The sequence below is a fragment of the Ascaphus truei genome, chromosome 10 (assembly GCF_040206685.1).
Source record: "Ascaphus truei isolate aAscTru1 chromosome 10, aAscTru1.hap1, whole genome shotgun sequence".
NCBI lineage: Eukaryota > Metazoa > Chordata > Amphibia > Anura > Ascaphidae > Ascaphus > Ascaphus truei.
In genome coordinates this window covers 29644912-29670584 of record NC_134492.1, presented here as the reverse complement: position 1 = coordinate 29670584, position 25673 = coordinate 29644912, and the positions used below count along the sequence as shown (strand labels likewise).

At 45.6% G+C, this 25673-nt stretch overlaps 2 protein-coding genes across 3 annotated transcripts in view; one reads left to right on the top strand and one right to left on the bottom strand.

Moving 5' to 3' along the window:
• Window positions 1-936: 936 nt before the first annotated feature.
• Window positions 937-22701, top strand: FAM151A (family with sequence similarity 151 member A). 2 transcript variants are annotated; one of them, XM_075616398.1, is made up of 8 exons: window positions 937-1817; window positions 4688-4828; window positions 11898-12047; window positions 12592-12751; window positions 15634-15861; window positions 16651-16790; window positions 20297-20434; window positions 21306-22700. In XM_075616398.1, exons 2-8 carry the CDS (start codon window positions 4720-4722, stop codon window positions 21971-21973), a joined length of 1593 nt encoding a protein of 530 aa, XP_075472513.1. In that variant the 5' UTR covers window positions 937-1817; window positions 4688-4719; the 3' UTR covers window positions 21974-22700. The 2 variants fall into 2 exon arrangements, with proteins under 2 accessions (XP_075472513.1, XP_075472512.1); XM_075616397.1 differs by lacking the exon at window positions 937-1817 and adding an exon at window positions 3514-4021 and having other exon boundaries at window positions 21306-22701.
• The window catches only part of ACOT11 (acyl-CoA thioesterase 11), a 39297-nt gene continuing 36298 nt past the window's right edge, over window positions 22675-25673 (bottom strand). The window contains exon 16 of the mRNA XM_075616399.1: window positions 22675-24184. Within this exon, the coding sequence (XP_075472514.1) occupies window positions 23999-24184 (186 nt within the window). The 3' untranslated portion in view covers window positions 22675-23998. The remainder of the gene's footprint in view (window positions 24185-25673) is intronic.

Genomic DNA, 25673 nt, shown 5'->3' with positions numbered 1-25673 from the left:
TGTTCATTATTATATTGTATTTTTATGTTAGTTAGTCTTTTTTGGGTTATTTATTATTTTTTCTGTCCTATGACAATTTTTTAAGTCCAGTTAGTCAGGGTTTCAGTCAGCTGTTTTTTGTTTTCTTTCATATTTTGATTTAATAAATTTATTATTATTATTTGCATTACCAGTCTGAGTGCATTTTGAGAGGTTTCTTTTTCTTCTTTTGTGTTTACATATATATATATATATATATATATATATATATATATATATATAATGCACCTTTTTGTCTTATGTAAACACCACGATACGCTTTTTTGGAGATGGCGCGGGGCTGCGTAAGAAGATGGCCGCTAAGAGCAGAGTTCCGCCCACGACTCCAGCCCCAACAACACACCTAAAGAAACGTGCAGGCAACCTACCCTCAATCGGGTCGATCGCTGGAACACGAAGGAGTGACGCACGGCCACACGAGGTCTCCAACTTCTGTAAGAAGCAGTCACGCGCGCCTGCAGCAGCACCAGAAAATGGCGTCTCCCTGCGCGATCCGCAGGACTCTAAGGGCTCGTTCAGGGAGGCAGCTGAGGGCTCGGAGGGGGGGCGTGCGGGAGGCAGTGCTGGGAGTTTGCTGGCGACATGTGATTATCCCCCAGCTGCCTTTTCAGCGTTGGGGAGGGGGCGAGGCTGCAGGGTTAAAGTATCCAAGCTGCAGCCATGAAATCATTCTGAAGAATGATTTCATTGGCTGCCTTGGTCCCTGTGACGCGGCTTCAGCTCCAAGAAACGAAATTTTCGTTTACTGAGCTGTCGTCAGCGGCAACGCCTGGCTTCGGAGGCAGGGCAGTAGCTACCCTGACAACAAGTATTCAAATTGAATACTTTGTTTCTCACTGCAGCAAGCACGTCAGCACGCCCTGCCCCCGAAGCCAGCACCCTGAACGAGGCCTAATACAGGGCAGGCACAGCACACTCCCCTAACCAGGCAAGATATGTCCCGGTTTATGACCGAATTAAAAACAAATGAAGGAAACTTCCCAAACTGAACTAAAAAGGTAAAGGGACCAATTTAATTTGGAGCTTCCCTCTAGGTGAAAGAACTGACGCCGTGGAGTGTAGTTTGGAAAGAGTACACCAGTTGCAGAGGGGAGCTGACCAGGACACCTTGCGCTTACGTCAGCAAGTGGATATTCTCTAGAAATGCCGGAGCCTGCTGCGAATAGATCCCGCAGAAACAATTTACACATCAAAAATATCCCTAACATAGTGGATGCTGCTCAGCTTGAGCTATACCTGACTCCTCGTCTATTTCACATGTTATAGCTGGAGATAGATTGAAGGAAGAAAAAAAAACTGACTTTGGACCGGGCACAAAAATCAAGGTACGCTGACCAGATGAAACCAAGAGACGTAATTGTCCAGCTCCACAGTTATAAAGGGAAAGATGCCAATTTGAATGATTGTAGGGATGCAGCACCAGTCACAATGGAAGACTAAACTCTGGAAATCTTCCCTGACTTGGCTCCAGCTTTTCTACAGAAGAGACAAAACCCCAATGAGACCATGTCTGCATCAAGAAAAGATCAGCTACACCTGGGGGTTTCCTTGTGGTGTAATAGTCGGACGTAGTAGCCATGACTAGTTCAGCAGTCACCGGAGAGGAAGGCTTGGGTATGGAAATGCATGCTTTGGGCATACAGGGTCGAAATCCGACAGCCCACCTCACCGCAAGACTGAATGCCCGGCCCAGAACCAAAAGATCGGACTGGTCCACAGTGGCAAAATATAAAAGGAGGCCGGATAGTTGCCCTCGGAGCAAGAGAAAGTCCCTTGAGGTGTGTGTGTGTGTTCCTTATTATTGAAGCAGTTGCCAGCTGTATGATTTCTTTATTGTTTAATATGCTATTTACCATCTACCAAAACCCCATAATGTTTCATGTGTTCTTTATTATAGCCACTGGGTGGGCCGCAGACAAAAGAATACCAGATACATTCTTAGTCTAAACTCAGTAGGAAAGCAAAGCCAGATGCAGGCTCACCCAGAACTTGTGATATTGTTAAGTGAGTCGCGACTTAGGGCAAAGGCTTATCCTACAAAAGCTCAGGGTGGTAAGTTGCAGTTGAGCTCATGTTTCCAGAAACCAGTGTCCTATTCCCAAACCTCCCCCCCACCCCCCCATATATACTCCCCCGGCACCCATTGCAAATCTATGCACACCTTGTAGACTTAAGTAACGTATCGATGAAACCTAACCAAGTCATTAAAATAGATGTCCTAGACTGTTAGTGCTCTGAACATCCTTCAGGAATGTAGACTCGTCTTAGCGTCTAGTCTAATTTTATTAAACAGACTAGGGAGACGGGAGGGCTGGGTCTGCCGAATATTCTTAATTACTACAAAGTGGCTCAATTGGGACAAGTGGTGGAATGGCATATTCTGCCAATAATGATAAAATGGGCGAACTTAGCTAATTTAACAACCCCTACACCTTTGGCTGACAATCTGGTTAGATCAACAAAAAAAAGACCTAAAATTGTGCTGCCACAAATCTTATTTAAATAATTGGAGGACTTGTGTTTCCAAAGTCGATTTTATTTTGGCAAACCAAGAATCCTTCCAAAATTTACAAGAAGAATAGGACTTGCCGAGATCGGATTTCTATCGGTTCCTGCAAGGCAGGCATTTTATGGACTAAAAATGTGATCGAAACAAGATTCCAGATCTTACATATTTCGAGAGGATGTGTAGCCAGACAATGAACCAAATAAAAATATTGTGTCTATATTATAACGTCTCCACGCTGGGAAATCTTGTGTTAGACGCTTATCTGCTGGTCTGGGAGAAGTTACTGATTGAGAAGACTGGCAGGATCTGGGAAGCGGTGGCCAAAAGTTCAACCGGTAAATTTATTAAAGAAAATGAATATAAACTATAACCCCTCCTATTTCCCTGTATGTGTCAGGGTGGGGCCGGAGTCCATCTTCACTTAGTACATCATAGTCAGATCCACCAAACCACAAACCACATGTGTGCGCGGGTGTGCATGTGTGAGCGCACACGTGTATGTTTGCCAGGCCCAAAAAGGATTTAGGCTTTAAAGCTGCAGTTCAAGCAATATCCTACATATAGGTTTGAAAAGGGAAGAGGACTTTGGGAAGGGAAGAATACTCTTGCTACTGTCTAAATTAAGTTGGGGTGCTGGGACTAGTAATATGTAGTAAAGAGAACCCTATGAAAGAACATAGGAGTAGAAAGAGAAGGCCACTAGTGTAGCACTCCCAACTAATGTAATGATGAGATAATTAAAAATAAAACTTTATTGGTATAGTAATGATAAAATAATGGTGGACTAAACAACAAAATGAGGATTTTTTGTTTAATATCCTACATATCCATATCCTACATCCTATTATCCTTCTGTGGATAACCGCTGTGAAATAGGTGACCTAACATCATTTAACCCTTGGAAATAACTTTTTGTCACAAATAGGATGCAGAAAACCAAATAAGCTAACTGCAGCCTGGTAAGTGAAATAGTTTTTTTTAACAAATCTTTCTCGCTGTATTTGTGCGACTGAACAAAGCTGAATGGGAACAGGTCTAAGTGCAGAGTTCTCCGAGCGGTGTATCCCTGTGATTACAGATAACAGTGCCGGGTTATTGTCAGGCAGAGAGGGGTAAGGAGGCCCTCGCTGTAACACGAGAAGACTTCACATTACTAGGAAGGGAACAACTTTTCTTTTTTTTATTGGACACAGATAAAGGGTGTGGGACTCACTGGGGTTCAGTCAGACACACAGACCGGCTGTGGGAGGACTCACCCACTGTGTGCATTGAGCCCTGTGAGACCGCAGGGTGTTGGAGGGGGAGGCTGTTTGCGAGGCAGTGTGTGCACATCGCTGTAACATTCAGGCCATTGCAAAATGAAGCGCTGCTCCGTGCCTGACCTCAGGACTGTGGCTGGAGCCTGTGTCTTCCTGGGGGTTTGTGTCACTGTGGCCGCACTGTGCTTCACCTTGGGCCAGATTCCTAACACAGGTATGAGTTGTCCCCCCAGATAACGCTCCGGAGTGATGAGGTGTATATGGCTATTCTTGGGTTCTGTGCACACCGGGCTGCTGCTCATATGCTCCCCTGATGGTTCACATTCTGGGGTCTTTTGGGTCATTTCTTCTGATGCGGACAGTGGACGCAGCGCGCAGGAACCAATGGTCATATTTTATTCCTTGCATGTGTCCATGTTGATATTTAATAATAATTTTCTTATGTACTGCGCTACTGTATGTTACCACCTTAAATACAAATAAGTTATGCTGAGTAAAGAAAGGGACAAATTATACACTGTATAGCAATGATAAAGAATACTTAGATGTACATTCACATTAAATATCTGAGTAGTGTATATCTATGTAAGTGTGTATGTATGTATGTAAGTGTGTATGTATGTATGTAAGTGTGTATGTATGTATGTATGTAAGTGTGTATGTATGTAAGTGTGTATGTATGTATGTATGTATGTAGAGCTGTGTGTGTATATAGGTATACAGTGCTGGAAATCAGATTGAATTACTTTTTTGCAAGTTAACTTATTCAGTGCTGGAGCAATGTGACATTGCAGGTCACTGTCAGTGAAGGGGTTAACCCCTGGCTGATACATGCAGCTACAGCCTGTAGTATTAATGCTCTTCTTTCCTGACTCTCCAGGCCCCAGACCTCCTTTCCCCACTGGGGGAGACATGTTAGATTATCTGCTGTCCCAGGGGAAGATCCAATCTAAGGACGGGCTACTGGTGACCTGGTACCACGGAGCCAACAACCAGAGCCAGATGGAAGAAGCGCTAGAAAGTAAATATATCATCTTCCATCCCCTGCTCAGTTTGTGTCTGCGCTGCCTGCTCCTGGCGCACTCTCTGCGCTGCCTGCTCCTGGCGCGCTCTCTGCGCTTGTGAAAAGGAAACTTATCAAATAGTGGCGCTCTAAATAAATAAATCAAATCTTGCTAAAAATAGTGATATTAGTGATAATTATATAAACACTTCTAATAAGAAAAAATATAATATAAACAGTGATTAGATAATCAAAAGGTGATACTTATACAGACACATATACTGATGCTGCTATAACCCGGTGAGGATTTCTCTGTCTGTCCTCTTGGTAGATACTGGCGATGATTCTCCAGGAAGCGCAAGGATATGTGAAGGTAAAAGAATATATTGATAGTGCAATATTGTATGTGATAGTTATGAATAAGGCTGTTCTAATATAAATGTACTCACAAGCGTGAGAAGATTAAGGGCACATAAAGGTATCTTTGGGTAATCTAGATGTCACACAGCGGTCAGGAGTTCAGTTTCAGCCCCCATGTAGACTCCAAAAGACCTTAAATAAGAAGACTGGACATAGTGCAGACTGTATACAAAAGGATTTTAAAAGGTAAGTGGAAAATGTTACACTCACATGGTTTCAAAAGGTTAAAAGCATTTAGACCACACGTAGTGGATCTCAGCAGCCGGATAGGTAGTAGCGATGGTTCCCCTCCTCTGTGGCGTGCGTGTCACGGGTAGCGTTCCAACGGCACCGGAAGTGATGTCGTCTGCTTCCAGGGGTTCCGGCCAATGCTGAAGATACCTCTCGCAGTGGATTTCAGCAGAGTGACGCTTTCAACATTGACCAGAACCCCTGGAAGTAGACGACATCACTTCCGGTGCAGTCGGAACGCAACTCACGACACGCACGCTACAGAGGGGGAGAATCAGAGCTATCATCTATCCGGCTGCTGAAATCCACTGCGAGAGGTATCTTCAGCATTGGCCGGAACCCCTGGAAGCAGACGACATCACTTCCGGTGCCGTTGGAACGCTACCCGTGACACGCACGCCACAGAGGAGGGGAACCATCGCTACTACCTATCCGGCTGCTGAGATCCACTACGTGTGGTCTAAATGCTTTTAACCTTTTGAAACCATGTGAGTGTAACATTTTCCACTTACCTTTTAAAATCCTTTTGTATACAGTCTGCACTATGTCCAGTCTTCTTATTTAAGGTCTTTTGGAGTCTACATGGGGGCTGAAACTGAACTCCTGACCGCTGTGTGACATCTAGATTACCCAAAGATACCTTTATGTGCCCTTAATCTTCTCACGCTTGTGAGTACATTTATATTAGAACAGCCTTATTCATAACTATCACATACAATATTGCACTATCAATATATTCTTTTACCTTCACATATCCTTGCGCTTCCTGGAGAATCATCGCGCTCTCTGCGCTGCCTGCTCCTGGCGCGCTCTCTGCGCTGTCTGCTCCTCGCGCGCTCTCTGCGCTGTCTGCTCCTCGCACACTCTCTGCGCTGTCTGCTCCTCGCGTGCTCTGCGCTGTCTGCTCCTCGCGTGCTCTCTGCGCTGTCTGCTCCTGGCGCGCACTCTGCGCTGTCTGCTCCTGGCGCGCTCTCTGCTCCTGGCGTGAGTTTTGCGCTGTCTGCTCCTGGCGCGCGTTCTGCACTGTCTGCTTCTGGTGCGCTGTCTGCTCCTGGCGCGCTCTCTCTGCTGTCTGCTCCTGGCGCGCTCTCTGCGCTGTCTGCTCCTGGCGCGCTCTCTGCGCTGTCTGCTCCTGGTGCGCTCTCTGTGCTGTCTGCTCCTGTCGCGCTCTCTGCGCTGTCTGCTCCTGTCGCGCTCTCTTGCTCCTCGCGCGCTCTCTGCGCTGTCTGCTCCTCGCGCGCTCTCTGCGCTGTCTGCTCCTCGCGCGCTCTCTGCGCTGTCTGCTCCTCGCGCGCTCTCTGCGCTGTCTGCTCCTCGCGCGCTCTCTGCGCTGTCTGCTCCTCGCGCGTTCTCTGCGCTGTCTGCTCCTCGCGCGCTCTCTGCGCTGTCTGCTCCTCGCACGCTCTCTGCGCTGTCTGCTCCTCGCACGCTCTCTGCTCCTCTCGCGCTGTCTGCTCCTCTCGCGCTGTACGTGAAATGTCCTTAGGGTAACGCACAAAATTACGGTATATTAAAAAAATAACATTAAATCCCTTTGGCAAAGCAATTTATGGTGAGAATGCGCTGGGCGGGCGCGCTCACGCTGGCCGTGAGGAAACACATTGCGGCAATGTGTGTGGCCAGCGTGAGCGAGCACCTGCGCCTGCTCGGTGCTTAGCTGCTTGCAGAGCAAGCAAATTTGATTTTACTGCTCGCAAGCGCGTCACGTGAGCGGTTCGCCCAATGAGGGCGAACCACCCGGCCGAGCAGGGCACAGTGCACGAGCGCCAGCCTGCCCGCTCCCTGCCTGGCCGCAGCCTAAGTCTACAATCCTGTGAAACTGTCATACCAGCCGAGGCTGCCTTCCAAATAGAGATTGTCTTTCAATTAAAGTGACTGCATTATAATGAGTGAGACTGCAGTAATATAAATGAGATTCCACTACGATGAGTGAGACTCTCTCAAGGGGTTTTCCCAATATTGTTTGGGTATGCCTGCTGCTGATATTTCACTTTGTATAATCATGGCATAATATTCACTGTATATACTGTTCTGTGCACACAGTTAGCGGTGATATACTGTAATACTAAAAGACAGTAGTCTCATTTCATCGTTGGCCTTCATCATATGCAGCACATACTGTATCTGCTACAACACTCACGGGTCTTTAACATCCCTCTCACAGGACAGGAGTTTTAACCCTGCAGTTCCACTGCAATAAACTTGTCAGCTGTTTCTAGGAGTTGGGATTCAGATTGATGTCACACCATCCTTCCCACAAGTGTTTCCCATGTCACTCAGGATAATCTCTCTTACACTGTCTAATTGTTCAAGTGAATGAATGCGCCTGTACACACAAACGTTTCAACTCCTACCTGTGTTCATTTGATCCTCCACAGCTGCTCAAGCAGAGAATTGTTCTGCAGGTAAATTGTATATAATGAGAGGGGGGGGGGGGGGGAGAACCATTAATTGTACAGTCCATCAATTCACAGGGAATCCACACTCGTAATCCAATCTCTATTCAAGTTCTCATCAGAAACCACACTAGGTTGTCCTAATTGCCTCTCTAGAAGGAAATGGGGGTCAGTTTTAAAGTGGTTTAAACCCTACAAACAAAAATGGAAGTGGTGCTTTAAAAAAAAAAAAAAAAAAACAGGGAAGGAGATTGGAGGGGCCCATGGATATACTTGAAAACAAGAGGTACCTCTCAATGTATTACTTCTGGGTCAAACGTTTTTATAAATAAATAAATAAATAAATGTACATTCCTACAGTGGATTGAGAGTAGCAAGAAATTAAGAATAATTCAGTTTCATACAATTTAATATAAATTCTCATTCTCACACACTAGCCATTGTATTATATCTCTAAGGAAAAGGAGCTCGAGCATGAGTCCTGCCCTTAAACCTGCGTATCCGGATGCAAGGTCTGTGGTCAAGGGAGAACGTGTACAAGGTCCCAAATTCAGAGCAGATTCCAGAGGGGGTCAAGACAGGGAATGCCTATATGGGATAGCCAGGGTTGCCACTCTCTAGCCTTTTGAACTATTCATGTTTCAATTTCAGTCCTCTCTTCCACCTGGCAAATGAACCAAATTGTATTGTGGACTATGGTCAGAGAAGGTGTGTCTTTTTGTTTCCATAAAGCTGCTAATGTGCTCCTTGTTGCGATTCTTATATGAAAAATATACGTAGTCTCTGCCTTGGATTGGTCTTGGAATGGTCTGTTCAGTAAGCAGAGCCATGGGTCTAACAGGAGATCAAGATCCAAGATCTCATGTATTATTATTATTTATTATTATTATTTATTATTATAGATAGAGAGGGAGGACCCGCTACCCACGTTAGTTTGGAAGAATGAAAGTTCTTCCTCAACCTCATACTGAATCTCTGGAATCGTTTAGCAGTGACTCGTTTCGTGTCCACCGAGCACCATGTGTCTTGGTGTCCAATTGAATGCACCTTATTTCTACCGGGCATGGTCTGACCAGGTCATAGTATGTATTTTGGCCGAGGGAATTTTGGGTAGTAGCTTTGCAGACACACAGAGATAATCTATTTGAGGATATGATTGACATTAAGTGGAGAGATTACAGGCGATTTGTGGGACCTTTATCTTGAGGACTTGACCAGTCCAAGATTGGACCAAATTTAAATCTTTTCCTAGTATGATATTGCCTTTCATCATACTCCTTAGTATGTTAAAAAAAAAAAATGACTAGGAATTTTGAGCTGCATTCATTTGGGGCAGAGACATTCGCCATGGTGAGGTCCTGCCCATAGAGGATCCCCACTAATTTCAAGAATTGTCCTTCTCTGTCAGATCTCACAGACTCAGAGACAAAAGGTGTTTGTTTACTAAAGAAGATTGCAACCCCTCGTTTTTTAACCTGTGCGGAAGAGTGGAACAAAAGTTGATATTATTTGTTAAAACATTTCGGGTCCATGGAATTGTTTTTGTGTGTCTCGTAGCAAAAGTATGTCTCCTTTCATCCTTATGTAATCGGAGAATACTACTCGCCTTTTGCATGGGCTATTGACATTATGGGTCATTTGTTTCAAGGACATTTGGAGAATGGAGAAATAGCGGGTATACAGAGGTGGGAGTTCCTTATGGTAGGTTGGGAGTGGTGTATGAGACCCGGAGGGGTCTGTGTAATGATGTGAAGAAGTGCTCAACTGGACATTAAGGGAGAGGAAAGGTGGATGAACAAATTAGCAGTTAAGGGCTTTTCTGGCCCGTGCTCAACTGCCCTTGGTGACAAGTGGGTCTAGTAGAGTGGAGGGGAACAAAAGGGCGTGGGTAGATGTGCTCGGGCCTCGGAAACGCAATAAGTCACAAATACAAAAACACAAACTTTTAAACGTATTAACATTTTAATAGGTTTCCCTAGACAGAGAATAGGTTTCCTCTTAACTAGGACATCGTGTTTCGCCCTAGTGTGTGTACTCAAGTGGGTGTCCGCCATTAAACCTTCAGTGTGTGGGTCATCTCTTGAGGTCCCCCTGTATGTGTGTCCCCGTCTCTAACTGTAGCGCCTACTTACTGCCTGTCAGAGGGACTCAGGGCATGTCAAATTCAACTTGCTTATTTTCCCACCCTCAAAATAAGTAACTGTGAGAACTGTTTGTAGCTTCTATCAAGCCTTCTGCGCCCCGTAGTATATTTGGATAGTCCTAATTATTATAATAAATGAAATGATGGTTGGAGTTGTGTTGAGGCCTTACAGAGCAAAGTGAAAACATACCATATAACATGAATATAAGTAAATGGGGTTAACAACTCGACACCGGCGGCTCCCACGTGTTCGTGACCAGGGGGGAGGGGGAGCCGGAGCCCAGGAACCGGTATATACTACCCCCTACCATAGTGTAATTTTTGCCCCTGGGGAAGGGGCCTAGAGGTACTATATCACATGTTTCTACCAGCTCGGGATGTAAGGTGGGACCACTCAGGGATGAGCTCCATATGAACCCATCGCCATCGCCCAGGAGGACGGGGGCTAATCAGTAGGAATTACTGTCCCGTCATGTTATAGTTTTAGTCCTCGTCCATGCAGGTAACTTCCAGCTTCCAAGTGCGGCCTCCGTCAGACATATGGGAGGATCATTTCTGTCTCAGTGTAGGGCCCAGTTCAGGTTGGACGGAGCTTTTCCATGTTCTTTGGCCGGTTGAAGATGAGGAAGGTCTGATGCCTAAGCGCCATTGGAACGCCGGACCATCCGTGGGATCTTTTAGGGAGAAGGTGGTCCGTCCCTGATGACCTGCCCCAAATCTGCATTTCTCCAGCCCCAATATGGCTACTAGAACTACAAATTAACAGGCAAAGACATGTTTCTGTGTACCAGAGCAGGGGTGCTGTCCTCAAGCCCCCCCCCCCCCCCAACAAGTCAGGTTTTCAGTATATCCCTGCTTCAGCATAGATGGCACAATCAGAAGCTCAGGGAAGACTGAGCCTCTGATTGAGCCACTTGTGCTGAAGCAGGGACTGATTGAACCCCCTATGCTGAAGCAGGGATATCCCAAAAATCTGACCTGTTGGGGGGGGGGGGGGGGGGCTTGAGGACTGGAGTTGAGCCTCCCTGTACTAGATCATAGAGAGCTGTTAATTTAAAAGGTAATAGACTGCACATTTAAATGGCTTTAACTCTGCTGAAACCTGCTGAAATGTCTTGTGCCTCCGACTGCTTCAGTATAGACACGCCCAAATGATTGTGATCCAGTACGAGTTCTGTAGTTTGTGTATAGGTAGCTATCTAACAAAGTGGGCACAGGAGATGCGTGTGAGGGTTCAGGCTTTACAATTATTGCAGAAATTAGAGATATTAATAGTGTTTCAGAGGAATACTGGGTGAAACCCAATCCTCTACCCCCCCACCCCACCCCCCCAAACTGCATGTAACTCCAGCCCTGCGGTGAGTGTCTTTATTTTCACGTCGGTCAATATGCACGCACAAGTGCTATTTATATTTGCTGTACACTACAGTGATGGTTTTTTTTTGTCACTTTTTTACTCGCTGTTACTTATTTTGTGGCTGGTTGTAGTCACTCCCAGATTCACATTGCAAAGCCAGTAACTAACCTCACATTGATGAGACTCAAAAGGTTGAAACCGCTGTCCATGTATAGGTTTACTGGCTATGCACTTCTTTAACCCCGCCTGTGCTGAAAAGCTGTGTAATGTGGCAGGCATACTAGGGGTCCATGTTAAAATGGATAAGAAGCAAAAAGTGACACACTGTGAGTGCTCATTTGCATGTCATTACCCAGAATCTTTGGCTGCAGTGGAAGCATTGTTCGCTAAGCGATAATGGGGAGAGACAGGGTTGCAGACCTGTCTGAGACATGTGAATGTGCTCACACCGGATATTTTTATTTGCTGTACTCAATACGATGGAGGATGTTTGTCACTTTTTTTTTACTCACATAACTTGTTTTGTGTCTGTTCCCACAGGTGACATCCTGATTCTGGAAGCTGACGTCAATGTGGAGGGCCAGGGAACGCCTAATGAGACGGATCTTCCCATCATGGCGCACCCCCCCAGTGTATATAGTGATAACACTCTGCACAACTGGCTCAGATCTGTTGTTGATTCCACCAAAGGTGTGTCTCATGTCCCTTCATCTCACTGATTCAGACTGGGAGTTTGTATCTGCTGTGTCGTAGGGTTGCCAGGTGTCCGGTATTGAACCGGACTGTCCTGTATTTAGGCACTTTGTCCAGTAAAATATTAGGATGTAATACTGGACATCTATGTGTATACCGGTATTACCTCTCTGGACATAGTGACCCGATCGGCTTGGAGGGGAGGAGGGCGCAGGATTTCCCACGAGCAGGGAGAGAGCAGGGCTCTTGCTAGGGGGCTGGGCAGCTTCCTCTATCCTGATTGGCCGCTGCTAGGAGGTGGTGTCAGGTGCCTGGGGGTGGGGAAAGGAGAGGAGGAAAATACACGGAGCGGAGGTGTCTCTCGAGCATGTGTTTGTGTGTCTCGTGTGTGTGTGTGTCTCGAGCGCGTCGCACCTTTCACCATTGTGTCCAGTATTTTTGGGAAAGCCACCTGGCCACCCTAGCTGTATGTTGCATATCCTAGTTATATGAGTTATGTCCTAGAGTCCTAAGCGTTATATTATCATTTCATTCTGCACAGGTATCAAGTTGGATTTCAAAAGCATCCAAGCTGTTGGCCCTTCACTTGATCTATTACTTGCAAAGTCTTCCCGTAGGCCAATTAACAGGCCCGTGTGGCTCAACGCAGACATCCTGATTGGGCCCAATGTCCACCATGAAATTGCAGTCAATGCAAGTCAGTCAGTATCCGTTTACAACTACATCACCTAATTAATCAGTCACTAGAGAGGAGGAGGTGGGGGGATACAGAGAGAGAAGGGAGGGGCACAAAGAGGAAAGAGGGTACAGAAAGAGGAGTAAAGGGGCAGAGCAGGAGGGGGTATAGGGAAAGTTGGGGTTACTGAGGGAGGAGACGAGATACAGAGAGACAAGGAGGGAGGCAGAGAGAGAGAAGGGTGGGGCACAGAGGAGAGGGAGTACAGAAAGAGGAGTAATGGGATAGAGCAGGAGGGGGGTACAGAGAGGGGGTACAGAAAGAGGAGTAATGGGGCAGAGCAGGAGGGGGGTACAGAGAGAGAAGGGTGGGGCACAGAGGAGAGGGAGTACAGAAAGAGGAGTAATGGGGCAGAGCAGGAGGGGGGTGCAGAGAGAGAAGGGTGGGGCACAGAGGAGAGGGAGTACAGAAAGAGGAGTAATGGGGCAGAGCAGGAGGGGGGTACAGAGAGAGAAGGGTGGGGCACAGAGGAAAGGGGGTACAGAAAGAGGAGTAATGGGGCAGAGCAGGAGGGGGGTGCAGAGAGAGAAGGGTGGGGCACAGAGGAGAGGGAGTACAGAAAGAGGAGTAATGGGGCAGAGCAGGAGGGGGGTACAGAGAGAGAAGGGTGGGGCACAGAGGAGAGGGAGTACAGAAAGAGGAGTAATGGGGCAGAGCAGGAGGGGGGTACAGAGAGAGAAGGGTGGGGCACAGAGGAAAGGGGGTACAGAAAGAGGAGTAATGGGGCAGAGCAGGAGGGGGGTACAGAGAGAGAAGGGTGGGGCACAGAGAGGAAAGGGTGTACAGAAAGAGGAGTAAAGGGGCAGAGCAGGAGGGGGGTACAGAGAAAGGAGTAAAGGGGCAGAGCAGGAGGGGGGTACAGAGAGAGGAGTAAAGGGGCAGAGCAGGAGGGGGGTACAGAGAGAGGAGTAAAGGGGCAGAGCAGGAGGGGGGTACAGAGAGAGGAGTAAAGGGGCAGAGCAGGAGGGGGGTACAGAGAGAGGAGTAAAGGGGCAGAGCAGGAGGGGGGTATAGGGAAAGTTGGGGTTATTGAGGGAGGACAAGAGATACAGAGAGACAAGGAGGGAGGCAGAGAGAGAGGAGAGGGCACAGAGGAAGCGGGACTCAGGCAAAGATAGAGAGTGGGACAGGTACATAGATTATGGGCAGAATAAGGGAGGAAGAGTCGCAGAGAGGAAGTCAAACACATAGAAAGAGAGAGATACAGGAGCAGAGAGAGGGGGAGATTGAGATGCACACAGGCAGAGAGGGGGGGAGATGGAGAGATACATACCGGCACATAGAGGGCGAGACATGGAGAGACACACAGGCACAGAGAGAGACAGGTTGCCAATACTATTTTTTTTTCCTGCTGTAGAGAACTGTTCCTAATTTAGTGACACTTTATAATAGTATGTGTGTGTAGTGTAAGTAGTGTAAGTATAATAGTATGTGTAAGTAGTGTAAGTAGTGTAAGTAGTGTAAGTAGTGTAAGTAGTGTAAGTAGTGTAAGTAGTGAAGTTTTGGTCCAAGTGGAGGAGCACTCGCGTAACGCGTCATAGATGCCACCGGTGCTCAGCAATAGCAGCCCTGCGTGCTCCCAGAACCGCCAGTCGTGCGGAGAACAGAGCGGGAGCGGCACTCCTGTGATTTCAAATAGTAGGAAAATGTATTAATACAAAGATCGACGTGTCGGTGCGCTGGCGAAACCTTTACCAAGATAAAGTGCAATAGTAGGTGCGTGCTATATATACCCTCAGAGGGCGCCGACCGAAAAAAGGGCTAATCGTCCATCAGGGCTAAACAAATCAGAAGCTACTTATCTGTGAGCGCCACAGTACTGAATGTAGAGAAGTAAAAGAAACACAATGTATAGCGGTATACAGGAGTGGTTTCAAAAAAGAGGGGCTACTAATATCAAAGAATAAATAAACTACCACACAAGTGGGGGGGGGGGGGGAGGGGAGACGAAAACAGTGGCAGGGGGGACAACGACAACCCCATCTTCAGGCCGTTCCACACAAACCTGAAGTACTTTTCTCAAAGGAAAAGCCTCAAAGTGTTAACCGCAATATATAAAGTAAAAATCAGGCACACGGCATCGGCAAAGAAGCAGAGACCAGGGAATGTCCTCCGCAGAATGAATACACACATACACACATACACACATACACACACACACACACACACACACACACACATACATACACACACACACACACCCCATAACTACCACAAAACAGCTGAAAATGCACAATGCTTAAACCATTATTGGCACAAGACTGGAAATAAAGCAGCAAACCGTATATATAACGTGTGCACATATATACACGAACGTAAAATGCACCATTTAGCAGAAATGCGTACATGTGATCATTACAGTATTAAAGTAATCAACAGCGAAAGACAAAACGCACACACGCTGGGGAAAATCAACATAACCTGTACCCGAATAATGAAGGATGCATATATACAGTGGTTGACAAATCACCAAAAAATCTACTCGCCACACAAAAAAATCTACTCGCCACCTAGTACCAAACGTGTGCTGCTTGGGCCAATATTTACTCGCCCGGGAGTTAAATCCACTCGCCCGGGGCGAGCAAATGTATAGGTTTGTCGAACACTGCATATATATATCCCATTACAGCATGAAAGAAATCAAAGATCAACATCAGTCATATATTGTTACATTGTATGTGTAAGTAGTGGAGGTTTGAACAGTATCTGATTCAGTGGTGATGAGACAGATTTCTTCTTCACTTTTAGCTGATACAATTGATTAATTTCCCTTTTTTTTAAAGCTCTGGAGTAAGAGAATAATGTAGACATAACCACAGTAACTGGCATTGAAACCCTTTATTGCAGGTTTCTGAAACTAGTACAAGAGAAGTTTCCGGACGTCACTATTTCTCCCGGCTGGGTGACACTGTATCTGCCACCTTTCATCACAAACCGGACCTACACATGGGAAATGATCGAGAAGATGTACAGCCTGGTGAGGGCTGTGCCCCAGAGAGTCACCTTTCCAGCTCGGGCTGCCCTGACTCGCTCTGCCTGGCCTTACTTCAGCTGGCTCCTGCAGCAGTCAGACCGGTAACGTCAGCACTAGGTGGGGTACAGATCCCCAGGGTCTAATCAGGATGAGGGCCCGATCAGCCCAACAGGCAGGCAGTGCAGGAGTCAACCCACTTCATTAGGGGCAAAGAGGTCCCATCAATGCGCTGAACCTCAGCAGCATCAAGTTCCAGGGGAAGCATCACAACAGGATCTGGTCCTGATATCTTCTGAACACATGAACCATATCCCCCTTTTATCTGGAATCACCCAGTATAGTCAAGCGCCAAAAACTGTGTCTTGAGAACAGCCTGATGTGGCGAGTGTTGATCCCAAAACACAAGTAAAGATACGATAAATGTTTTTATAAGATTATTTTGATGTAGGCAGAGATTTTAAACTCGGCTATAAATATATTGTTGTATTAATTTCATACATCACTTACATAATGCGAAGGTGGTAATACATAAATGTAAATACCTTAAGTCTCTATAATAATACCACAATAACAGAATACGATTAAGTATATTTATAAACAACTGAAAGAGGGGTTATAATGGAAGTCTCATTCAAACCTTGCATATGAAAGCGCTCATATATATGGCAATTTAACACTTCTCTGTCTCTTGATGAAGAGGAGGGTGGACGCTTCTCTTTCTCTCTCTGTTTCAGTTACTTTAACTTTAGCTGTAGTGACGTCAGGAACAAGAATCCCTGCTTGACTGTGTCTGTATATGTGTGTAGATGTGCATGCGTATGTATTTATGTATGTATATTGGTAGCGCAGATTACCACACCATCATTGCACCTGTTTTCTCCCATTTGCAGGTACAGCCTGACCCTGTGGCAGGGGAAATCAGACCCAATAACTCTTGAGGATCTTCTGTTTATTCGAGATAACAGTTCTCCTGAGAAGATCTATTATGATATTTATGAGCCCTTGTTATCTCAGTTCAAACAAATTGCATGTAAGTGTCAGTTCAGAGTCTGTTATTTGGGTTTAATATCCTACAGAGGGAGGAGCTGGAAGCTGAAGTCTCTTGCTACCCTTAGAACATGAGCCGATGAATGATATACTCCTGCACAATGTCCCTGTATTCACAGAAAGAAGCGTCAAACCTTCGGTCATCTCTGTCAGTCAACTGCTCTGTGCCAGGTCACTGTATTCAGGGGCCCAATGATGAGACGCAGGGTTTTCAGATTGTTACTGTCCCTCTGATATATCCCTAAAACTGGAGCTGCATGTAGAGCGTTCAGTGCTAAAGCAACAGGCAGCTAGTGAGTTAATGTTCTCCCCTGGCACCAGTTCAGATTGGAACAGAAGTCCCAGGGATTGTGTATTAACCACCAGCCAATTCACTTTGACACAAGAAACAATTAGATGAATCTTTATCCCACAGTCGAGCTCAGTATTAGCAACATGACTCCATGTCATGATGTCTCTGCTCCAGTCCTTGTTTTCTAATTCCTAATCCCAGGTGTATTCTGGTGGGTTGAAGTTCTGAATCTTTATGGAAAATAGCAAGTTTGAAAACCTAAAGTGGATCCCAACCTTATGCTGACATGGAGTCAGGCTAGAAACATATGACGTACTACCAGTAAACCCATTTTGCAGGAATCCATGATCTTCAAACTTCCTTTGTTCTAGGGAAAAGGATTTCCACCTAGCAACAGCTGGGGAGAACACAAGACTCCCCCAGAATAGTGCAGTAGGCAAAAAGCACTAGTCTCTGCTGCCTAACACGTGACCAGAAGCGCATGCGTGCCCCAGGCAGCAGATATTTTTGGAAGCTTCACAATCTGATGATAATCCTTAGTTACCCTATTAGTACAAAGGAAAAAACCCAGATCTTATCAACGTATCTAATAGGACACGTTCCACATGAGATGCTTGAACACTTTAATAAGCTTACAAGGAATTTGTTTTAAACATGAAGAAACTAAGATATAAAAACTGAAATGAGAATCCTAGCGCTCTCCTATCCAGCTCTTGATGATGCCCTATAATGCACCGACTGCCTATTTGGGGGTTTCTCTAATGGCCGTCAGATAACCCTGTCTTGGATCCCTGTTCGAACATGAAAACAAAGACAGAAAAAAATGATTACTAAAAGCAGCCTACAGACATGCAGTAAGGGGAAGGTGGGATGAGCCGCTGCTGCTAGGTGGGAATCCTTTCCCCTAGAACAAAGTTTGCAGACCATAGATTCCTGCGATTTGTTCCTCTGGAGGCTTCCACCTAGCAAGAGATCGTTCAGTTATTCATGTATATAAATACAATTCCTGAAACCCCCTGGGACAGAGGTGAGCCATTACCGACTTCATAATCCTGGTAAAAGTGTAATTAGCATTAGATCAAGGTGTTGATAATGCGCGAGACATGCAGGGGGTCTTTACCTCCGTTATTTATCCACGTCGGAATAAACCAGGTTTTATTGGAGTTCACCTCGGTTTTCTTGCCCTTCGGCTGGCAGTGCACCGCACTGACATGTTTTTCCCCTTGGTCCTCGAATACCCTCCCTCTCAGCCTTCTCCAACGTGAATTGAAGTGGACCAGCGGCATCGGGTATCTTATATTGAACAGTCCACAATAACGGATCTGAACTCTGAGGGAATGGAGGAGCCACTCGGGGCAACGAAGTCCGGGCCCGTATGGCTTCTTAGGATTACATCCTCCGTGATGAGATCGAAATGCCAGACGTTAAATAATACACCTCTATCTCTGGGACAATAGCACCTAGAGAGTTATAAGCCCTAGAGAGGAGGGGGGGGGGGTGGGAAGGGAGGTCTTCCCTGCAAGACTGACCCTTGCCATTTGGATGTCAAGCCTCTTGCCTCATTCACTAGAGGCATTGGACCTGAAGACCTTTTCAGTCCCAGTTCACCAGGGCAGAGAACGAGGATGAACAGCCAGCTACTGTCTCATCTTCTGAGGGGGACTATTGCCATACAATACCCAGCAATAGAGCAGAATGGCTTCTACGAACCCGGTGCCGGCCACGGGCTTCTGCCAACTTTTGTTTTTTATGTTGAATCTCTCAACCAAATCGCTCGACGAAGTGGAGCCGATCGGCCTTTTCACCCTTGTTTTTTTCCCCCCTTTTAATAATGGTTGCTCTCTCTGAACTTGAAGTATCAGAAGGAAAAAGTTCTTTGTGGCACTTGGTATAGTGCTTAGAAGGGGGAACAGAGACTTCCTGGTCATGGGGTCTGTGGCAGTTACAGAAACGGCATCCTCCATATTCTCAGCTGAGGAAAAAGATCATCAAGCCAATGAAGATATCTGCCGCCAGCGGCGCACACACTCCCAGTCACGTTAGGCGAGGTCCCTGCTAGCTACTGCAGCGCCCGCTGTGGTGGACGCTGCAAGGACAAGAGCCGCCCCACAATAGAGCCGGGGAGGGGGGGCTGCCACGCTGCACCGACAGAAACGCCTACTCAAGAGAATAGAGAGCAGGACTCGCGACGGCGCGCTAGGCCACGCCCCCCAGCAGTTCAGTCAACGAGGGCGAACCTGCCGGGTGACGTCACGGCCTCGCCCCCGTCCCTCCCCCATCACGCCCCTCCTGTCTTTCCCCCTGCAGCTCACTGCAGACCGGGGGACTCTGCTGCACGCGCCGCCAGCCTCGCAGACGCGCAGCGCAGGCACTGGGGCCATAGCCTTAGTCAACCACGACTAGCGCGGCTTTTTGCCTATGGCACTATTTTTCGAGAGGCTTGCGTTCCCCACCAGACGTTGCTAGGTGGCAAGCCTCCCAAAGACCAAATACTACAGACATATTCCAAGATTTCTCATCACTTGAATGCCTTTCACACCCTTTGCATTGAATTCTGTAACACAGCCATGGACATTAGATCTGATGTGAGAATCACTAATGCATCAGTTTTAATTTCAATTAAAGTGACGCATTTCCACATTTAAGCATGAGGAATATTACAGAAATACCTCCAAATAATTCACAGATTTCAGTGACCATGTCATAATGAGGGTTTACTCTCTTAAAGCAGGAGTCCAAGCTGCCCCCCCCCCCTTAATATATGCATCAATACAATTCACACAATGATAAGTAATTAGCTAAGTTGCCAATCGATCGGCGAAGATTTGGCTCGGGGGTTCACTAAATGGCTTTCAGTGCAGCAGAAGAGAACCAAAGATGCAAATTCTGTGGGGATGATCATGTGACCAGGCAGTCACTAGATACAATTGGTGCACTGCTAGAGAGAGGGCAGGGCTCAAAAGGGACATGCCAGAGTCTGTTCAGAAGAGGAAGGGGATGTGACTTGGTAAATGGTTGCTATAGAAACAAAAATGTTCGTTACATTATAATACATAAAAAATGTCCTTCAGAGTTATTTAAAAAAATAAACAAAATGCTACAAGTATTTTCTCATAGTACAGAACTGATATATTAAAATAACCACATGTAGGGTATTGCTTGGTCTGCAGCTTTAATATCCGATTTCCTTCACACAGTGAAACAAGACAGGAAGAGATGGTTTTATTCTGGGGGAAGCCTGCAGCTGTTTTTTCACCCAGACGATTCCGACGGGATTCTGGTTAAATGGTACGAGGCTGAGACCACCACGTCATCTTTGCAGAGGCGTCTGAACAGTAAGTGCCAGATAATGTCGCAAAGCACAAGTGATAGAGGTGCAAACGAGCAGCAGTTTAGGGGAATCCCCCAGCAGATAACTGGGGCTTCCCCCAAATAACGGTATTTTTTTCACATCATCTTTCATAAAGGTTCCAGGGTGAAAGCAAAGTAACCTGATCCCAGTGGTCCTCTTTATAGAAAAGAGTCTGTTTTAAGTGCTAGATTAGCTTTAGTTGGTGCAAGGTGGATGGGGGGTGGGATCGTACGTCGGGCTCTTGCATTTTAAGTGGGTAGAGGCCTTTTACCCGGTGAGCCTGGTAAATAAGGCACTTGTTCAACCTGCCAGTCTAACCGTAATATTCCAGCCTATCCGTTACCCTCCCTCTCTAAATACTAATAATCTGGGAGAAAGGCATTGCCATCTAAATAAGGGAAAGGAGGAGGTTATAGAGCCGGTGCCAGGTAAGTAGACACTTCCTTTTAAGTGACTGTTCTATGGGGATCGCTCATTATCATACGGAAACAATTGGAGTTTCCATGCAATAGTGCCCCGATCAGCAGTATTACAGTTTAATGCTAAATACCCTATGTCCACATTTGGATCTCAGCATCTGTGTGGTGCAAATATTTGTTTCTATAGTTAGAGATGGTGTTAATCGATCCCATTTTAACGTATGATGCACCTATCATTTCCCCATTGTTTAACTTTTCTGGACTATTTTTTCTGTAACATGCAGTTTCATGTTGGTGCACTTACAGGTATCCTAGATTAATGTTCCTAAACGTTTTCTGTGGGTTTCAGTCCTTCATAAAAACCTTAGAGCAGACTATCTGTAACTTACATCTCCCCCTGTTCCAGGATATGAATATTCCTCTCCTGTGTTTCAGATAGCTCTGGCATGCTCACTCTCCACATTGAGGTGCAGCAAGTCAATTCCAGTCTCATTCCAGTGGTCTTCACCAAATCCTCAGTTGTGCTCCCGTTGGAAGATGGCCTCAAGCTAATATTTTCCAACTCTAATCCCTGGGGAGTTTACCTTAAAATAAGGGATAGAGAATCCCTCAATCAGACTCTCAGTCTCCTGAGCAGGATGCACAATCAGAACGCCCTATTTGTCCCTGTATGGATTGGTATGGATGTGTCTCACGGGAACTTCAGCACATCAGGATACATAGAGGGCCAAGAATTTATCAGCACCATCAATACCATCTTCCCGTTTGTTACAATTGTTCCTGGCTGGCCTCCGGAGGTGCTGGGAAACGGGTATACAGAGGTGCTGGTGCAGGACATGCTCACGCTCTGTGAAGGTCTCTGGCAGGAAGTTTCATTTCAGCTGCGGGCAGTGGCCTTAGGAGAGGCCTGGCTAAGCACAACGAGACTCCTGGAGGCTTCACCTACGTATTCTCTCACCGTGGAACACACATTTGAACAAGGTGGATTCATGGACGGGTATAAGGGGCTGATGTCAATCAGATCCCACACCGAAAACAGAGTCTACTACAATCTGCCACAGGAATATCGCTCCGCTCTTATGATGAACGTCTTTACCACGTAGACTGGAAAACAACTCAACGAACGGCCCAGCTTCAGATATTCTTATGCTGCACAATCATTCCAACGGGGTCGCTCTGTTTTCTGGGGAAGTTTTGGTTATTGTCTTGAACAAATTGTTCAAGATCTTAGTGTTATAGCTGAAAAGAAATTGGTTTGCTCCTAAAGGGTTTTAGATTGTATATGTAATCGTCTTGACGGGATAATTAGTTTGGAGATCACAGAAGAGATGTCACCCCTGAATTTCCTATAAAAGTGTTTAAAAAAAAAAAAAATACATTTGCTTCAACATGGTCCTTGTTGAGTCTGTAATTAGTGCCAGCATTGTCGGTTTTGTTTTTGGTGAGTAAGTTATGAAACGGTCTCCTCAAGTGGTCCCATGTTAGGAGAATTATTTTATGGACGCAAACTCTGGTAACAATAGAGGGGAGAAAATGAAATACATTTTGGGTGCAATGGAGACGTACCATAGGCTACATCATTTAACAGGGAGATTGAAAGACAAGCAAGAGCTTAGGTGCTCGAATAGAGATCAAAGGAGGGCTTGTGAAGGAGGCAGGGCAGGCTCTCAATGACAAGGTCAGAGGGTGGGTAGTTTTGACTAAAGTTAGGGTGTTAGAGCTAATATACTCCTTACTAGTGAATAATGTATGGGAAGTGTAAACATAAGGTGGTTGTATTTAACACAGATTGAAGACAACCAGGTTTCAATAAACAGGAGAATGTTTATTATAGGAAAATGCAGCGATGGGGACATCAGTCTACAGTCAGTCATTCTCCATTTGTATAAAAATACTATGATAATAACATCTATCACCTCTATTAAAAATATTGGGAGATTTTACTTTTCAATAATTACCAGCGACTATTATACTGACCCTCTGAGCAGCAATGATCATTAATCTGACCCTCCCCACACCAGCGACTATTATACTGACCTTCCCGGCAGCACAATGATTATTACGGTTTATTGGCTCTTTCTGCCAGATTTATTCATTCAACCCCTCCAGCGACTGAGAAAATGTAGTAACAAAACTGGGAAAAGATTTAGAAAAGCCCCTTACAGGAGAGTTAAATAATAGCAACTGTGTCATTGTGAGACTTTTCATTACTGACCCATAATTAGGTTGATGAGCCTGTTATACCAGGTTGCAATGATATATTTACCATCTCTCCTTCCCCCCGCCACCATGGTATACTTCATTTAGTTGTGCGTTTGTATATTGTGAATCGGGATTGCTCAGATGGACAATGGAGGTTATTAAGTGGTAGTGGGTACCAATGTGATATAGCAGAGATTGTCACTATCGCATTTTAGCAAATAACCCCCAATAACTGATTACCAAATAGAAACAGCCAACAATACAATGATACAATGATGTGGGTATCAGTCCACGGTGTGAAAGTTGTAGCCCTTATAAGCATCTGAGATGTAACCTCTGGTGCAACGAATGCAGCACGGCAAACGGAAACTCGTGTTTCTTATCCCCACCAGAGGCAGCAGCTTGATGAATTTACATCCACTCACATACTCAACACCAGGAGTGGGCGACTCCAGTCCTCAAGGGCCAACAACAGGTCATGATTTCAGGATATTCCTGCTTCAGCACAGGTGGCTCATTCTTTGACTGAGCTACTGATTGAGCCACCAGTGCTGAAGCAGGGATATCCTGATCGTCTGACCTGTTGGCGGCCCAGCCCTGTCTAACACCAACCATTTCAGGATAATAGTGTGCGCTACATGTGTGTCATGAAGGTAAGAACTAAACAAATATAAATTGTTCTTTACGCGATTTCTGGGTGTCCATATTACACGAAACCCATTGTGTGGCTGCAGAGGTCCCAGTGTGCGATGGAACACACTGCACCGACTGTATCAAGAGTTTCTGACTACAGAACAGTGCAAAAAGCAGCACGAGATTGCTCCAAGACAAAACTCCATTGGTTACATCTTTAGATTAATCTGGTGCTGTTTTTTTGCACCAGTTTGGCAGCCATGAGCAACGGACAAATGGCCGGTTCTGTTCCTTCACACTGAGCCCTCTGCAGTATCCTGCAGTCGGAGCGGTTTAATATCGGCTGCAAGGTCCTTTTTGTTCTCATTCAGGAACTGTTCGCACGCTTGGAAGGTGGTGTAGAAATCGGATGAGAGTCCAGCGATGTTGGTCGTTATGTACGAGACGAATCCCGGGGTAAACTGGTTGTAATAGGAAACCTGTGAATTACACAAAGCGGGAAATGTTAAGCCTGTTCTTTCAGAAACCCGACTTTTCTCTTTAAAGGAGGTCTTTGCAGCACATTGCAAAGCACCAACAGGGTTGAGTTACCCCAGCTGTTACATTGTCCCTGTGACACATTCCCTCTCCTCCTCATTTGCTCTTAACCCCTGCAACTTGCTCTGTTATTGTGACCACAGGATCTTTAGCTTGGAGACCAGCGCTTGTTAAGTTCTGAACTGCCAGAGAGACTGTTCCGAACCAGAACAAAATCAGACTGCCTTCCACAATACTGAATGGACTTCCAAAAATAGGAGCCAGGGAAGGTTGGCTCTCAAAGCATTACACACAAATAGGAGGGGACACAACACCAAATCAGTATAAAATGAATTACAAATAGCCTATAAAAACATAAGAATATATACCAAAATAGACACACAAAAAACTATGAAGTCCCAAATAGGTATTAGGTAATTACGTGTCCTTGACTACTAGGGTAATTAATGAACAAACTTTCTCGGGGAATTTTTTGACACTGGTGACCCACATTGCTGATCACGTTCCTGCTAATCACAAGACTGTCCACTAGCTATAAATTTGAATTTGAGACAAAAGATAGACAACTGCAACTTCGATACACTAATTGTGTTATCCTGGGGATCCGTTCTGTTGATGAGGTGCAATCTTTCAGACAAAGATCTTTAACTTAATATACTCCTTGATAAAGCACTATTGTGTGAAACGCGTAGGAGGGTCTACACCTCCCTTTTTGTCATCCTGATTGGGCAAAAAAATTATTTATTTTTTCACCTGTGTTCCTTGTTTTGGGCAGTGCGCTGCTGTGTGCATTTTTGCACATTTTTTCTACAAAGATCTTTAACACGCTGGATATGACTGGAGGAGGCCAGTGTCAATGACAAACCAAGCATGCAGCAAGGCCGTTGAACTACAGTAACCTCCATGGATCTGGTGTTGGATACGCTTCTGACACAAATACACCTCTATACTATTGCCAATGAGGCCTGAACTGCAATAATATTGGGACAAAAAGACGTGAATGACTTTGTGGTCTCCATTAACTGTATACTGTTCACGGTGAATGAGACTGATTGGGACTGGATTCTCTGTAAATCGAGAATATTTATTAATAGTGAAGAACACAATTGTCCAATACTTATTTGGGACTCTATACTTAGGATTCACAATAAGTGGCCGTTAATATTACAAACCAGGTGAAACCGTGACTTTTTCCTCAAGAAAATAAATAAATAAATAACACACACACACACACACGCACTTAAGTTATGGTGGGTAAAAAAAAGTGGCAAAAACCCTCTACAGTAAAGCATATAGCAAATGGAAATATTACTATATGCTCATTTGCATGTCTTAGACGGGTCTGCAACCCTGCCTTTCACCATTACCACCCAGCACACAGCACTTCCACTGCAGCAAGGGATTCTGGGAAATGACATGTAAATGAGCATA

Bases quoted from the DNA above. Each gene is read 5' to 3' on its own strand.
- FAM151A (XM_075616397.1), top strand. From the start codon at position 3,907: ATGAAGCGCTGCTCCGTGCCTGACCTCAGGACTGTGGCTGGAGCCTGT. The intron at 16,791-20,296 runs GTAAGTGTCAGT...TCCTTCACACAG, and splicing joins TCAGTTCAAACAAATTGCAT to TGAAACAAGACAGGAAGAGA. The intron at 20,435-21,305 runs GTAAGTGCCAGA...CCTGTGTTTCAG, and splicing joins TTTGCAGAGGCGTCTGAACA to ATAGCTCTGGCATGCTCACT.